Below are 16,839 nucleotides of genomic sequence, written 5' to 3' on the forward strand. Positions count from 1 at the left end.
ATATATATATATATATATACACATATATATATACACACACACACACACACACATGACTTTAAAAATGATTTACATAAATAATTTTGTGTAAATAGTAAAGAAAGACTGTCCTTGTGAAAGGGCAGTCACTAAAATATTACTGCTGGTCAACTCAGGCTGGGGGGAGTTTTATTTTTATGTTTTCAAAAAATATAAGTGAGCATGGATTATCTATAAAATCAGGGGGAGAAAAATAATAAAGCTATATTCAGTGGAGACGGGAAATGCCTCGATGTTCTGGAGTTCCAGCCCATAAGTTTGAGAACTTGAACACAAGCTCTAGCCTTGAACACAGACCTAGAAATTCCCGTGTTTGTGCCTCTCGGGCCACAGCAGATCATGCCTCTATCATAAGGACAGCCAACAGATCGTGGCCAGGACAGTGGTCAGAGATGGACCAGTGTCTTTTCCATCTAGACCAATCAGAAGCAAAAGGAAGCCCATCCACAGATGCTCCCATGGGTGGTGGGATCCTGCAGACAGGTGAAGCTCACCTGTGTGTGGACCCAGGAGCCAGCAAAAGCCAGTGGTGGAGAGAATCAGCAGAGGCTCGATCCTCTGGTGGGGACAGACCAAGGGGCACGTCCGGGGGAAAGACCTAGCCCACAGAAGCCTTCGGGTGCCTGGCAAGCATGCTGGTATTTTAGAAGACACAGCTGCAGCTCCACCGCTAGCCAAGACCAGGGGATGTAAATGATCCAGGAAGACAAGGCTCCCCAAGGGAGGAGGAAGGAACGATGATGTGGTGAAAAGTTGGTGTCCAGAGCAGTGGGGTCTCCTGCTGTCTCTGCCCTCCCCACCCAGGCGGGCAGCAAGTGGCCGCCCAAGCAAGGGGTGGGCCGCATGTGCAGCAGACAATGACCGTTTAGGCTGGTTGGCCTGTGTTCCTGAAGGCCCTTGGCCACTTCCCCTTGTATAGACCTGTTATGGGCTGACTTGTGTCCTCCCAAATTCATATACTGAAGCCCTAACTCCCAGAATCTCAGAATTTGTATTTGGAAATAGGGCCTTTCAAGAGGTGATTAAGCTAAAATGAGGCCGTTAGGATGGGCCTGAATCCAACCTGACTGGTATCCTTAGAAGAGGAAATCTGGACACACAGAGAGACAGCAGGGGTGCATGTGTACACGGAAAAGACCATGTGAAGACACAGCCAGAAGGTGGCCATCTGCAGGCCAAGGAGAGAGACCTCAGAGGAAACCAACCCTGCTGGCACCTTGATCTTGGACTTCTAGCCTCCAGAACTGTGAGAAAATACATTTCTGCTGTTTAAGCCCCCGGTCTGTGGTATTCTGTTATGGCAGTTCTAGCAAACTAATACAAGACCCAAGGCCCTGTACGTTTAGCACGTCTTTCCCTCCATCTGGGGGAAAAGGTGGAAACAATCAATTGTGACTGTTAACTCTTGTTCTCAGGTAAGTCACACTACTCTCTGGGGGCCCCCTTTTCTGAGAAAGCCACATGCCCAGTATGGCCACAGCTCCTTCCTGCAGAGTTCCTATGGGAAAACCTCTGCCCTCAAGTGCAGCTCACTCCGTGTTTTTAAAGCACAGACAGTGACCTGCGCATTAAATAAATAAATTCATAAATTTGGGGTGCCGGCATTGCTACATTGTCACCAGGGGGTTATGGGGACACTCCCCTGTCCCATGTCTCAGAAGCACACACCCAGAGATGTGGAGGGTTCAGCTCGGGTTGCATGTGTGGAAACACAATCCTTCCCCCACGCAGAGGGCAGAACCAGTAGGAAATCTCAGGGTGGAGGCCTGTGGTCTGAGCAGAGAGCAAAGGGCCTCCGCAGAACCTGTCTCCCGATGCTTTCTTCCCTCCGTGTGGTAGAAACACCAAGAAACAGGCCTGGCCTAGACAAGTGGTTTGGAACACCCAGTGCATCATAGCAGTCACCACTCACAGCCAGGCTCCCTCTCTGAAATCAGGATCCTTTCTTTGTGCCCAACCTCTGGCTCCCTCACCTGGAACTCCTGTCCTGGCGCTTCCTGCTCTAGACTGGGGAACCCAGACCTCCAGGCCTGTGGAGCCTGCAGCCCTGCAGGGCTGTAAAATCCCACCTCAGAGCGAACCAGGTGGGGCTGTTCCTCCCTCCACCACCCCCGCCCCCCGCGCCCGGCCCCGCGATGTCCCCACCACAGGAAGCAGCGGCATGCTTGGATGTGTGTCGGCTGGAGGACAGACCTCAGGTGGACGCCACCCTCGCCCTGGCTGTGGGCCCCCTTGGCACCTTCCAGAGGACCAGCCCCGAGGCCCTTACCTCTCAGGAGGACGTCCTCGGTCAGCGGGAGGCTGTAGGATTTGCGATAAGCTTTGGTAATGCATAATGACAAGGCAAAAAGAGTGTGGGTGGGAAAGCCCACCCAACTCGAGGAGACCTCAAGGATGCACCAGACACAAAGGGTACAGGATCTCATTACAGTGGGGGCACTCAGGTTCCCTGGGGTTCTGAGAGGGATGGAGACTGTGCCTGGGGTGACGGTGCCTCGGCCTGGAGGCTTGTTGAGACTGGAGGTCAGAAATCTCGCTACCCTGTGAGACTGAGGAGGGGATGCGCTAAGGGAGGCGTCTCTAAAAGAACCTACCTGTGAGGACGCTGAGCGCCCAGCTCCGTGTAACCTTGAACTCCAGAGACCCCGCCCAAATCTTCACCTCTGTAAGGAAACCCCTCTGCTGCCCTCCCAGGGCTTTTACATGACCTCAGGGAGGGCGAGGAGGTCCCCCCACGTCCACCCTCACAAACGTGTCTGAAATTAAATTTCTGCCAACCTGAGGGTGGGGACAAAGCAAGATTTGTTTCATTTAGAAGAAGAGAGAGGTGTTTATATTTGAGGAGGACTCTGGAATGGTGGGTAGTAGTCAAGGGAGGGCTTTAATTTTATCTATAGTTCAAAAAATTTTTTTTTACAATAGTGCCACTAACAATAAAAAAACAAACAAACAAAAAACATGATGTACCCTGTGTTGTAAATTCATAGGCAGAGCTACGGCTGGTTCATTTCTAACTTGCCTCTGTGCTTCGTCTGGATAGATGTGGCTTCACAAGCACACAGCTTGGCAAATGGAACTTGAGCTGTGCACAACCTATACAACTGTTCACAGCAGCCCTGCTAATATCCCTGATAGTAGAATACCAAAGTAGATTTTCCAGTAAACTCTAAACATGTACTAATTCTAGTTTCTGAATTCTAGTTAACTTTTTATCAATAATATGTAGATTAATAGTGGGAAGGCCTTGGACCCACATACAAATGGAAAGACTTGCCGTTTGGGTCAGTTCTCAGCCTATCAGGTGGGCTTTGATGGGCTAAAACCACCCTTTGAGAATCCTCCTTTAAGGATAGGGTTGGACCTCATTCATCTTTGAATGTACCCGGTAGCTGGGCACTCAAGAGAATATCTACCCCGCGGTTGATCTCTGGGCCTGGAAATACCAGAGGGAGGCTTGGCCCACCTACAGTAAGCCAGAGGTGGAGAACACACTCAAGTGAGCCAAGGCTGCCTCTATCACACTGGCTCCCAGGATGCGGAAGTGGAGACACGGGGGTGGAGGTGGATATGTACACTCTGTTGCAGTTGCCAGGGTGCTTTTCTGCTGAGCCAAAGACCACTGCTTGTAGGTGCTGGCCAGGTTATCCACGGTGATGCTGTTGTGCTTTCCCAGAGAGCTGAGATAGATCACGATGTCCTCCACCTCTTGGGTTTTCAGAGGGACTCCAACCTGAGGAGAGAAGAGAGGCCCCAAGGCGGGCGGGCAGGCTCCAAACGTCCTGCCAGGACGGCCAAGGCCTTGCCAGCCTGGCCTCACCTCCCCGTCTAGTTTCATCCTCAGCCACTCCCAGCTCACACCCAAGGTCTCTGCCCAGCAGCTCAGAGCCCTTCCCCGGGGCCCTGAACACACCCTACACGTTCTCACTCTCTGCCTTTACTCAGACATTTCCCACTTCCTGCCTGAAAAACTCCTATCCCTCCTTCAAAACCCAGTCCAGACATATCATCATCTTTGCAGAGTCTGTTACTTCTTCCTCTGGCCTCCCTCCCCACGCATTCCAATCTCAATGACAGCCTTCCTGTGCTGGGCTGGAAGAAGGATTTCACGTCTGTCATCCCTTTCCATGGGGGACACATAAGCCTCCCTGAACTGAAGTAAAATAGAATCAGAAATCTGATACACATTACGCCTTTAAGGATGGTGAGCAATTTCAGAGAAGTAAAATGCTTGCCAGCAATATCGAATATTCAAGAAGAAAAGTTTTAAAGGAAATACAACTTTGTCAGCTTCTTTAGACTGTAGATATTATTCACTGAGCTTTACTTAAAGATCAGAACTCACCTGGTGCTAAAGGATTTAATGTTTTATCTTTTTGGTTACGTTGATTAACAACCCTTTATTTGTTGTTGTTTTAAATGCTTTGAAATGTTGTTTCGATAATTACATGTCATAAAATGATAGTGTGAAAACTGGTGATGACTTAAGACCATAAAAGATGTAGCATTCCCCTTCCTAAGGTTTTTTTAAAAGGTATCTTGTATTCAAAATATATAAAAGCTTAATTCACCCAGACCAGGAGTCGGCAAACTTTTTCTTGAAAGGGCCAGACAGTAAATATTTTAGGCTCTGGGAGCCACGTGATCTCTGTCATCACTACTCAACTCTGCCCTCCTAGCATGAAAGCAGCCATGACGATATGTAGAATAATGAGTGTAGCTGTGTTCCAATAAAACTTTATTTACAGGAAAAAAACCTTTATTTACGAAAACAAGAGACTGGCTGGATTTGACTCCTGGGCCATAGTTAGCAAACCTCTGCTAGACCAGTAGAAGGGATGATGGGAATGTTCTATGTCTGAGGGATCCAGTGGAGGAACCACTCACCACATGTGACTATTGAGCACTCCAACTGTAGCTGCTGTGACTGAGGAACTGGATTTTTATTTATTTACAACTAATTTGAATTTTTGAATAACCTGTGAAAGTGTGGTCCGTGGACCTGTACCACAGGCATCCCTGGGAGCTTGTTAGAATGCAGCATCTTGGGGGGACTTCCCTGAGGGTCCAGTGGTTAGGACTCCGCGCTTTCACTGCCCTGGCCTGGGTTCGGTCCAGTGGTTAGGACTCCGCTCTTCCACTGCGTTTTAACAAGAAGCTGCATTTTAACAAGATGGAAGCTGAGAGAGAAGCTGCATTTTAACAAGACCCCGGGTGAGTCATATGCCAATGACGGTTCCAGAAGTTCTAGAAGGTTCTAGAGGCAGGACTGAAGGCCCAGCTCTCTCTGTGCTCAGTTCTGGGGTGATTCCCCAAGCAGCTGGCAGGTTATGGGGCTGACTCCACAGACTTCCCACTCAGCTAGGGCCTTTCAAGGTCAGGTCGGTGCAGGGTGGCTTTAGGGGTCTGATGGGGCCTCAGGTTAAGCCACATATTCCAGTGCGGCTTTATAAGTAATACGGCTGACAGTCGGAGCAGGATCTGGGGAGGGGGCAGTGGGGCGAGGGTGGTGCATGGGCGCCCTCCATCCCCCAGTCAGGCCAGCCTCGGGGGTGGGGGAGGCACTTACCGCTTTGAGAGCCGTGATGAACTTCTCCCTGGAGATCCTCTGGTTCTTGCCCTGCTCCACCTTGTGAAATATCTCCTGGATCTTGATCTTGTGGCTGCACAGGTAAGAGTACAAGGTCGACAGGGCAGAGGGTTTGGGCAGTTGTAGCCGGGGCACCTGCCGGTGGAGGGGTCGTGGGCTTTTCTTCTGAAAAAGGCAAGAGAGTGGAGTAGAGGGGACAGTTTGGGGGAGACAGGCCGATGGAGCTAGATCCCCAGAGTTAGAAATGGGAGAGAGAGAGTCTGAGCCACCCTGAACAGACAGCAAGGGGGAGGGCAAGGAGCGCTGGATTCCGGCAGGTGCGTCCTGCCACGGGACACCTGGGGGATCTGGCTTCTCTGGGCCTCCAATTTCCCATGAGAAACAAGAGGCTTGGACAGTATGAGAAGTAAAACTTCATTCTTATCCACATCTCTCCTGTCAGACCAGTTAGTATTATAATTGCACTGGGCTCTCGGTGCATATTCATGCCCCAGCCCGGAGCTTCCTACCGCCGCTGCCCTCACCTCCCAGCCTCTGCCCCTTCTGGGCCTCCTGCCTGGAACACCTCTCCTTCTTTCTCTTCCTATCCAAATCCTACTCCTCCATTTCCAGGTGAACGGGAATGCAGTTAGCCCTCTGGGTCCACAGATTTAACCAACCACAGATAGAAAATATTCCCCCCCAAAATTCCAGAAAGTTCCAAAAAGCAAAACTTGAATTTGTCATGGCTGTTGGCTGTCAACTATTTACATAAAATTTACATTGTATTTATATGGCATTTACATTATATTAGGTATTCTAAGTAATCTAGATATGATTTATCCTCCTTATACGGAAGGATGCTTGGGGATTATATACAAATACTCTGCCCTTTTATATAACGGACTTGGGCATCTTCAGATGTTGGTATCTGTGGGGTCCCCCCGACAGATGCCAAGGGAGACTGTACTTAGGAATAATGTTCCTGTACTTCGGTGCAGCACTTGACAGTTTACAAAGGGCCTTGCTGTTACCTAGCTTATAGCTCCTCAGGGTATTAGAGTCTATTCATGGTCTGTGGCAAACTGTAAAGTCCTTAATCTGCTCTGTCCACCTCTGCCGCTAGCATGGGAACACCTTGAGAGCACGACCATGTCTTATTTAGCTACATACCCCTCCTCCTATCCTTGTACTCAACAAAGCCCCCAGCCCTCTGCATGTAGGCAGTGATGGTTTGCTGAATGAAGAAAACAATGCTGTGAATTCGGTATTAGGTATTAGTTTCCCTTTTTTTTACAAATGAAGAAACAGGCTGAGAGGTGAAGTGACTTCCCCAGGCTCACACAGCAGGTAAGCGGTGGAGCTGGGTTTCTAACCCGAGACCTGTGCTTATACCTAGATGCTGTGCTGCTGGCAGGAAAGCGTGTGCTGGACCCATGAAAGTTGGCTTTTGACTATGATTACACCAAGGACTGACTCTGAAGTTTGGGGGCCAACCCAGATGACATCAGTAAGTCTGCAATAATAATAAAAATGACAAACATTTATTGAGTGCTCACGATACGCTCAGCACTGTCTCAGGCACCATATATAAATGAGTCCATTTAGATGTCACAGTGGCCCTAGGAAGCAGGCACAATGGTTATCCCCACTGAAGAGTTGAGGAAACTGAGGCCCAGATCATACAGCTAGGAAGGAGCAGAGCTGGGTTTATTTATTTTTATTTTTATTTTATTATTTTATTTTTTTGCGGTACGCGGGCCTCTCACTGTTGTGGCCTCTCCCGTTGCGGAGCACAGGCTCCGGACACGCAGGCTCAGCGGCCATGGCTCACGGGCACAGCCGCTCCACGGCATGTGGGATCTTCCTGGACCGGGGCACGAACCCGTGTCCCCTGCATCGGCAGGCGGACTCTCAACCACTGCGCCACCAGGGAAGACCTAGAGCTGGGTTTAAACCCAAGTTACCTGACCTCTTAAACCAGCTTTACCTGAACTGGGAGAAATTTCAAGTGTCTGTATTGTAAGGAAATGTCCCATACAGTTTCTGTATTGCAAAGAGCTGGAAGATGACGGCTTTGGTTACTGACCGCCATTTACTAACCCTGTGGGCTTGGACAATGTATGGCCTCACTGAGCTTCTATTTTCATATTTATAAAAGGGACTTATATGTATAATATATACAAATACATATACAAATTTATAAAAAATTTTCTCCCAACCTCCCAGCTGTGATCCTCACAGTAGCCCTGTGAGCACCTGCTGGCACATATAGTCCCTCAACAAATGAATAAACCAATGAATGAACAGTGAGTATTTAAAATGCCCCACAGATGAATGCCAGGGATGATTCCTCCCAGGGTGGTTTTAAGATATAGTCACAAATTCTTCAACCTTCCTCCCTTCTAAGGTGGAGCTCAACCCCCTTCCCCTCAAATGTGGGCAGTATTTAGTGACTTGCTCCTAACAAACAGACCGTGGTGGAAGTGATGGTGTGAAACTTCTGAAACTGAGACCTCCTGAGATGAGGTTATAAAAGGCATTGCAGGGGCTTCCCTGGTGGCGCAGTGGTTGAGAGTCCGCCTGCCGATGCAGGGGACACGGGTTCGTGCCCCGGTCTGGGAAGATCCCACATGCCGCGGAGCGGCTAGGCCCGTGAGCCACGGCTGCTGAGCCTGCGCGTCCGGAGCCTGTGCTCCACAATGGGAGAGGCCACAGCAGTGAGAGGCCCACGTACCACAAAAAAAAAAAAAAAAAAAAGGCATTGCAGCCTCCTCCTTGCTCTCTTGGACTGTTTGCTCTGGGGGAAGCTGGCTGCCATGTGGTTAGGATACTTGAGCAGCCCTGGAAGAGGCCCATGTGGCCAGGAACTGAGGCCTCCTGCCAGCAGCCAGCTTGGAAGCGGGTCATCCTGCCCAGTCAAGCCTTCAGGTGTCTGTGGCCCAGGCCAGCATCTTGAGATGAGAGCTTGAGCCAGTGCCATCCAGCTAAGCTCCTCCCAGCTTCCTCATTCTCAGAAGCAGTGACATAATGAACATCTGTTGCTTTAAGTCACCTTGGGGGTATTTGTTATGCAGCAACAGATAACAAATACACCTTTTCAGGACTTCTCTTTGCTCCCCTGGGACTGGGAGGGGGATGGTGGGTGGGGGTGAGGGTAAAAGATCCCCATCCTGCCTAATTCAAGGGAGTGAAATGACAGCATGCCCCTAACACCCAAAGTGTCTGCATCTGGCAAATGGGGCTGCTCACCTCGGTGTGTCTGGGAGTGGCCAGCTGGCCCGTCAGCCGGGCCTTGTGCTCCTTGTGGCTCTCGTGTAGGACCTTGGCCTCCGAAGGCGTGAGTCTGGACTTGTTCCGCAGCCACCTCTCTATGCTGCCAAATGACTCCAGGTCCTGCCGAACCCTCAGCCTCTGGGTCAGCCAGGCCCTTGGGTCCTCTGGCTGTTCTTGGATGTCCCCAACTTCCAGGGCTTTGGAGCTGGGGGTGGGCTTGCGGGGAGCCTGGGGGTTGGGGGTGGGATTGATGGGCATCAGAGCCTCGTTTCGAGGCAAGAAGATGATCCTCCGGCGGCTGTGAGGCAGGTGGAAATCCTCCTGCTTGAACTGCTTGAAGCAGTGGGCGATGACCGCTTCAGGGTTGAACACGAGCTCCTTGCTGGCACTTCCATCGTCAACCAAGGACTTAGACTGGTAGAACCCTGGAAGAGGGTTAAAAGGTGAGTTCCTTTCACGAAGAGGACCAAAGGAGTCAGGAAGGAGAAATGCTTCAGCACCAGGCTGGGCATCAGGGCACCTGGGTTCCAGGCCTGGCGTTATTGTTGACTTGCTATGATGATGAAAATAATTACATCTAATGTGACTGGGCAATCCCAACGGCAGGCACTATGCTAAGAGATTTATGTGCTTTCTCATAAACTTTTTAGATTCTAATCTTACTCCCCCCCACCCCCCCCACCCCTGCCCCCAGTACTTCAGCCCCCTGCCCCCAGTACTCCTTGGCAATCAGAATGATCTTTTTAAAATGCCATTCTGATCTGGTCAGATCAACTGAGGCAGCCTAGTGCCTTAAAGTGCAGAGGCTTTGCAGCCAGAACGCTCCGGTCTGAGTTCCGGCCCTGCCGCTTACTGGGGCCATGATCACTTATCCTTGCAGGGTCTCAATTTTTTCATCTGTAAAATGGGGATAATGATGGTACCTACCTTATTGAGTGGTGGAGATGTTTAGAATCAGTCCAGTTTGTTCATAATAAGTGCACTGTTATTATTATTTTTTTATATACTTACCCTCCCATTTTGAAATACTTCCATGACTTTTCATAGTCCTCAAAATAAAGTCCCATGACCCTCCTCCGCCAACCTTTCCTGCCTCATCACTTGCCTGTCTTTCCTTACCCTGTCCAGATGTCTTGGCGTTCTCTCTGTTCCCTGAATGATCCAAACCCCATCCTGCCTAAGGGTTCCACACGCTGCTCCCCCTGCCAGGAATGCTCCCTCCCCCATCCATCGCCTCCTCGCTCCTCCTCATTCTCCACGTGTCAGACCAAACGTTCACTCTCCAGCTTCAGGCTGTGTTATATCCTCATGTTATCTCTGTACTTTTCCTTCGGACCACTTATCATAAGTATGTAAATCAAGGGTTGCAAACTGGCAGCCCTCATACTGAATGGGGCCTAGGGTCCTGTTTTGCTTAACATACTTGTTTGCTTAAACTTTTCCAGTTTGCACTGCGATAGGCTGGGGCATGCGCTCTGCAGCTTGCCATAGGCCTCACCATTCCCTATCGTCTCACACGCAGCTCATTTCATTCAGTAAGGGCTTGGTTCAGGCAGACAGTTGTATTTGAAACCCCTGGCGCAATTATTTGGTTTATTTTTTTCCAATACACTGTGAACCGAGATCTCATCTCTCTTGTTCCCTGCTGGAGTCCCAGCACCTCCACGGTGCCAACATATAGTGGGAGCTCAGTAGATATTTGGTGAGTGAGTGAATGACAAGTGGACAGACCTAACAGGTTGGCATCATGATTTACACCCATTTTTACAGATAGGGACACCGAGGCCCAGGGAGGCCCAAGGTCACACAGTTGCTTAGTAGCAGAGCTGGGACATGAATTTGGTTTGTCTGGCCTCAGGGCTCACCTCTTAGCCATTACTTGATATTACCCCAGGCTGTCACCTAATCCTGCTGCGTCTCAATTCTTTTATGCCTAAAATGATACAAACTCTCCTCTCGCAACCTCCCGAAGCTATTATGAAGATCAAATGAATAACAGGTGTGGGAATGTTCTAAAATTCAAAAGGGATACAGCATGATTATTCAAAATATTGTCAACATCATTTTCCTTCTAAAACCCAAACTCTCCTGCCTAAAACCCTTCTATTGCTCCCAGCTGCCTCTAGAATAAAGTTCAATCTCCTTAACTTAGCCCCACCTGTCCCACCCACCCCTGCCAACCCCTCTAATTTCTACAGCTCCTTCTCTCATTCCTTCTGCCTCACCTTGTATTTGTACCCAAACTAAGCTGACTGTGGTTCCGTAGTTCCCCTTCCTGCCCCCCCAAACCGTGCTCTTTCCTGTCTTTGAAACACGCTTCTGTCTCTCCCCTGTTCACTTGATTATTCCCTACTTAGCCTTTGAGGCTCAGCTCAGGCATTACTGTCGCCTGAAGCACCCCAGGTTCTCCCTCGTCCCCCTCTTGGTCCCCATAGCCCCTATGCTTAGCCCCCTCATAGCATTTACCATATTTTTCTGGATGAAGATACTTCTCTTTCCCAACAGCCTGTGAGTTTCCCAATGGCGAGAACTGTGTCTTACTTCCTGTGCATCCCCGGCACCCAGCCTGGCACAAAGTGAACAGTCAGTACATTTGTTAAGTCCTTTTACAATGCCCATGTATTCCTTTCAGAGTCAGAAAATAAAGTATGTATACATCAATGTGGACAGAAGTAAGTACTTCTCAACAACCCATTTATCATTTCTTTGAGGACAAGATGTTTGGTACGAATGAAAATTTAGTCATTCATCAAACCAGCATTTACTGAAAGTTACCCAGTGCTTGGTACTGGCTGGGTGCCCAACAGGCAGTGTGCTGGCACAGAACAAGGTGGGGTAACCAGAGGGGTTACAAGGTGGTTTCAGTCAGGGGAGAGACGCTGACCAAGGGATCTGGGAGGTCATCGTGCAGCAGGGGACGTTGAGTGTGCTTTCAGAATGAGTTGGGTTTCAAGGGATAGAGGGGCCAGCATGGGGATCGATCAGGGTGGGGTTTAGGGACTTGAGGGTTACTAAACTGTTTCACAAATTGGAAGCACATTGTGTGTGAAGGAGGAGGTTAATGGAAGAAAATACAGTTGGAGTGATCTCCAGCGCCAGCTTCAGGGGTTTAAACTGTACTCTGCAGACCGTGGGAACGCATTCAAAACATGCTCCTCACTGGTCTCGCCTCTTCCACTTGTGCCCCCCCTAGACCCCAAATCCATGATCTGCCTTTAGCCAGAGGCATCCCTTCCCCCTCTGAAACCCTGCAATGGCTTCACTGAAATGGCTTCTCCTGCTCTTAAGAGTAAACAACGCTCTTTCACAATGGCCTGCAAAGCTACCTTGCTGGGACTCAGCTCCTGTTTCCTCCCTGACCTCCCCCCACGCTCCTTCTCTTCCAGAGTGAAGGCTGCAGGCCCACCAAGCTTGCATTCTAGTAATCTTTGGGGTCCTCTGTCCGCTGATAGAAAAGTGAGGCGGGCTCTTCGAATAAAAGAGGTCACCATGTGGTTGTGGGTAGAGCCTGTGTGAAAATGTTCCCCAGGGATTAATGAGGCACGCTCTCAGCGGCCAGCTAGTCCCCTTGCCTGCCCAGGTCAGGGGACTCTTTCTACAACGCCCCTGTGGCCTTTGCCTGTCTGTATACCTCCAGTGACAGGGTGTTCTCCACTTAACATTGTGAGTGCCTAATTCTAACCGCTAGAAAAGACTTCTTTATATTGACCCAGAATTTGTTTCCCTGGAATTTCTACGACCCTTGGTCCTAGTCCTCTCCCACTGATGCCCCAGAAAACACATTTGTTCCCTCTTTTCTGAGACAGCCCTTCAGGTGTCTGGAGACAATTCAATTCTTCCTTGAAATTCTCTCCTTTTCTCTTGGCTTCTGTTACAAATCTCTCCCTAAGTTCCATCCTACCTCTCTGGCCACTTGTTCTTGGCCTCTCTTTTCCTACCCACTCCTAAAATGCAGACGGCCTCCAGGCTCACACGTGGGCTCTTTTTTGCCCCCCCAAACACTCTCTTCCACTCTCATTTCTGTGGCCCTCCACATGCAGAGGCCACCCATACCCATATTTATGACTTGGAATTAGCTCCAACTTTCTACGTACAGTTGCTCCTAAAGCATCTCAACTTGTACCGCCTACAAGGATCTCCAACTCAACCAAGACTGAACTCTTTCCAAGTTCCCCATCCAATCAGCCCCCTCTAGCCTGGCACCTTTCCCTCACCTCCCTGTGTCTTTGGCCTGGGAATCTGGGACAGTCCCAGATCGCCCCACTCCCAACATGGGGAGTCTGCCAATTCAGACTCTGCATTTGCTGACGCTCCCAATCCAGTCCTGTCATTCTCAGTGGCTTCCCCATCTCCTGGCTCACAAGATCTCTCCTGATCCTGTCCCTTCTGACCCCTCTTGCCTCTCATCTCCAGCAACACTCAAACTACCAGCAGTTTTCTGAAGACCCCATGTCTCTGGGCCTCTGTGCATGCCGTTCCCTTGGTCTGGAATACCTTTCCTCTCCCTTTTGGCTTGGATAACTCCTTGTATCCTTAATTGAAGCTCCAGTGTAAAGAGCTCTCCAGGACCTTGGAATCATTCCTCCCCATCCTCTGCACTTAGCAGACCTCTTACTCCTGGGTGTCACCCCTGGACCCTTCTTCTGTAAGTATCCATTTATCTGGCTTTCACCTCTGAAGTTGCAGCGCTTGTCAAAGACAGCAGGCTATCACCAGAATTTTGAAGACTGCTGGTTTTCTCCATGCCTTTTCTCCCGTACCGAACGCACTAATGTCTAGCAAAGTAGGGCCAGCCAGAGGGCCTGGACACCTTTCCCGGGCCCATGGGTGGGGCCGCTGGCTCCAAGCCTAAGCAACTCGGCCTGCTCCTCCAGCCCGGGCAAGGAAATCTGAGAAACATGCACGACCTGCCCCCGACTCCCTGGCAACCCCGCACCCAGAGGGACGACGACACAATGAGATATCCGTCCCTGTCGTAGTCCTCACCCCACTTGCACCCGTCCACCCGGGGGTTGAGGGCTTCCTGGAGCTGGCGTTGATTCCCGGGAGCTTAGGGTGAACTTACGGAGCAGAGACCGGAACACAGCTTCGTACTCTTCAGAATAATAGTCCATGGTCGCGGCGCCGGAAGCGGGTGCTGAAAAGAGTGTGTGAATGTGCGTGTGTGTGTGTGTGTGTGTTTGTGTCTGTGTGTGCTTGCTTGCGCGGGGGTATGGGGTACCAGAAAAACAGTAATACCAAGTTTGCAAGAGACCCGTGACTTGCAGAGCTTGGACGCAACTGTTGCCGAGACTACGGACGCCCCGCGCTGATTGGCTGGGTGCCGCCACGTGGCCGGAGGCCCGCGGGGAGAGGATCCGCCCGAGCGGGAGACCCCGACAGTCTCGCTCCCTTCGAGGGTCCTGGGAGGGGACTTGGAGGAAGCCGCGAGGAAATGGTGCAGAGCATCCGGCTCCGCAAAAGACAGGATTTCTTAGGTTGGCCCAGTGGCCCTTGAATCTGGAGTAATAAATCCCAGGTTTTCCTGTAAGCCGTAGGGTCTTCAGCAGGTCTCTACATGTTTAGGGCTGTGTTCTCACCCAAAGGACAGGTGCTCCCTCCTCCAGAGGGAACCCGAGAGAGTCGTGGCCAAATAGAGGCAGTGTTTTTGGTATGCTTTGTCCCTGAAAGACAGGGTGCCATGGTTTGGAATTATAGAACCTGAGAACTGGAGTATTAATAATATTTGAAATGTCCATTGATGAATGGATAGACAAAAGGTGGTCTATCCAAACGACGTTATATTATTTAGTCATAAAAAGGAATGAGGTATTGACACATGCTGCTGAGACAGGCTGGGACCTGGGACCCTTTGCTGCAGTGCTTACACCTGGACAAGTGTCTCCTCGAGTAAGAAACTATATAAGGGATGAAAAATAACTGCACGTATGTGCAGTTGTGGCCAATTATGAACAACATGATACAAAAAGACCAAAACCCAACGGCTGCTTCTGAGGTGTGGGGAGCAAAAGCAGGGTACTGCGCAGGCCCTCTGCACACAGCACCACAAGGCGGGTGGGCAGACCACCTAAGCCCCCCCTCCAGCCCATGGGTCAGCCTCTACCCTTGCCCCATTTAAGGGACTGCTCACCCCCCTCCACCCAAGAAGCGAGCAAGGGAACTTATTGGTTTTCACTCCCTCCTGCTGCAGCACTAGTTCCAATAAAGCCTTGCCTGAATTTCTCATCTGGCCTCTTATCAATTTCTGTTGATTAAAGAGTCTAAGAACCTGGGTCGGTAATACTGCAACACGTACGAACCTTCAAAATACGCTGAGTGAAAGAAGCCAGACACAAAAGGCCACAGATTATATGATTCCATTTGTAAGAAATGCCCAGAACTGGCAAGTCTATAGACACACAAAGCAGACGAGTGGTTGCCAGAGGCTGGGGGAGGGAGGGATCGTTGGGTTTGACTGCTAATAGGCAAGGGGTTTCTTGTTGGGGTGATGGAAATATCTTGGAGTTAGTGATGATGGTTGCACAACACTGTGAATGTGCTAAAAACCATTGAATTGTACACTTTAAAAAATGGTTAAATCAATTTTATGTTATGTGGATTTTGTCTCAAATAAAGAAGTTAGAAAAGACCCAAACACTTGTGTGCTTACTCTGCATAAGGTACCATCCTTACTGAAATGCATTATTTTTGTGACCCTCTCAACAACCTGAGGTCGTCACTCAGACCATCCCTATGGGCCTCATTAATGTAGCACTTCTGTAAGCCAGGCTCCATTTAAGCAATTTCATACATTAATAATCATAATTGTGTGAGGTAGGCATCACTGATCCATTCTCAACAGATGAGGAAACAGATACAGAGGCCAGGCAACCTCAGCTGCAGGAAAGGGGAAAAGCCTGGCCAGGCTGCTGCACAGCTCCCCTGCTGCACCCCCAGGCCCATAGTCTTGATGGAGATGCTGGGCCGGGACTGGACAGCAGGTCCCACCGCCACACCACACCTGAGGCCCCAAGCTTGCTGCCTGCCCTACCCTCTGACCCCAGGTACGGCCAGGGTTGCAGGGGCCCCTCTGGACTCTTCGCTGCAGTGTTGGGCACCCTGTCCCCACACCTTACCCCTTTTGTTACCTTTCATTATTGCCTGTCCCTTCTCTCTCCCATGAGGGTCTCTACAGAGCCTTTTCATCTTTGTGCCCCTCCCTGGCACAGAGCTTTGCACTTAGTGAATGCTACTCTGATATCTGTTAAATAAAAACGTGATGGGAGGTCATGAAGTGATGTTTGCCTTGGAAGTGTACGTGTGTGGTCAGTTTTCCTGTTCCTGGATTTTGAAGGATGGTCAAAAATCCATCCTTCTCTAAAAAATGAAATCTCACTCACTATAGTGGAAACAACCAACTAGCTCTGCAGCACACTGTACCCTGGTTCTGTTCACACTCTACCCTACATCAGAGGTAGTTTCCCTAACAATTTGTTTTTCATTTATTCGATCAATTTCCAAATTATGCCTTAAAATGACAATGGATAATCGAGATTTTAATAACTTAGATTTTTGTTTGTTTTGTGAGTTCCTTCTAAAGTAAATGTTTCAGTATTTGAGCTATATCATTATAATACCTGTTTTAAAAATGGCATAAGGGCTTCCCTGGTGGCGCAGTGGTTGACAGTCCGCCTGCCGATGCAGGGGACACGGGTTCGTGCCCCGGTCCGGGAAGATCCCACATGCCGCGGAGCGGCTGGGCCCGTGAGCCATGGCCGCTGAGCCTGCGCGTCCGGAGCCTGTGCTCCGCAACGGGAGAGGCCACACCAGTGAGAGGCCCACGTACTGCAAAAAAATAAATAAATAAATAAAAATAAAAGGCATAAAACTTAAAAGGTCCTGTCCTCCAGCTGGAAGATGGGAGATGGGTAAATGCTCGTTTTCACAGAGGGATTAAGGTAAATGCGTGAGCCAGAAGC

The 16,839-nt window shown here is 49.9% G+C and overlaps 1 protein-coding gene across 1 annotated transcript in view; it reads right to left on the reverse strand.

Moving 5' to 3' along the window:
* Window positions 1-13,995, reverse strand: part of EFCAB12 (EF-hand calcium binding domain 12) — an 18,044-nt gene extending 4,049 nt beyond the window's left edge. The window contains exons 1-6 of the mRNA XM_007461580.1: window positions 13,947-13,995; window positions 8,858-9,306; window positions 5,606-5,791; window positions 3,562-3,769; window positions 3,422-3,472; window positions 2,309-2,359 (exon numbers count right to left, since the gene is read on the reverse strand). Coding sequence (XP_007461642.1) covers window positions 2,309-2,359; window positions 3,422-3,472; window positions 3,562-3,769; window positions 5,606-5,791; window positions 8,858-9,306; window positions 13,947-13,995 — 994 coding nt within the window. The remainder of the gene's footprint in view (window positions 1-2,308; window positions 2,360-3,421; window positions 3,473-3,561; window positions 3,770-5,605; window positions 5,792-8,857; window positions 9,307-13,946) is intronic.
* Window positions 13,996-16,839: the final 2,844 nt, after the last annotated feature.

The sequence above is a fragment of the Lipotes vexillifer genome, unplaced genomic scaffold, assembly GCF_000442215.2.
Source record: "Lipotes vexillifer unplaced genomic scaffold, Lipotes_vexillifer_v1.1 scaffold889, whole genome shotgun sequence".
Lineage (NCBI taxonomy): Eukaryota > Metazoa > Chordata > Mammalia > Artiodactyla > Lipotidae > Lipotes > Lipotes vexillifer.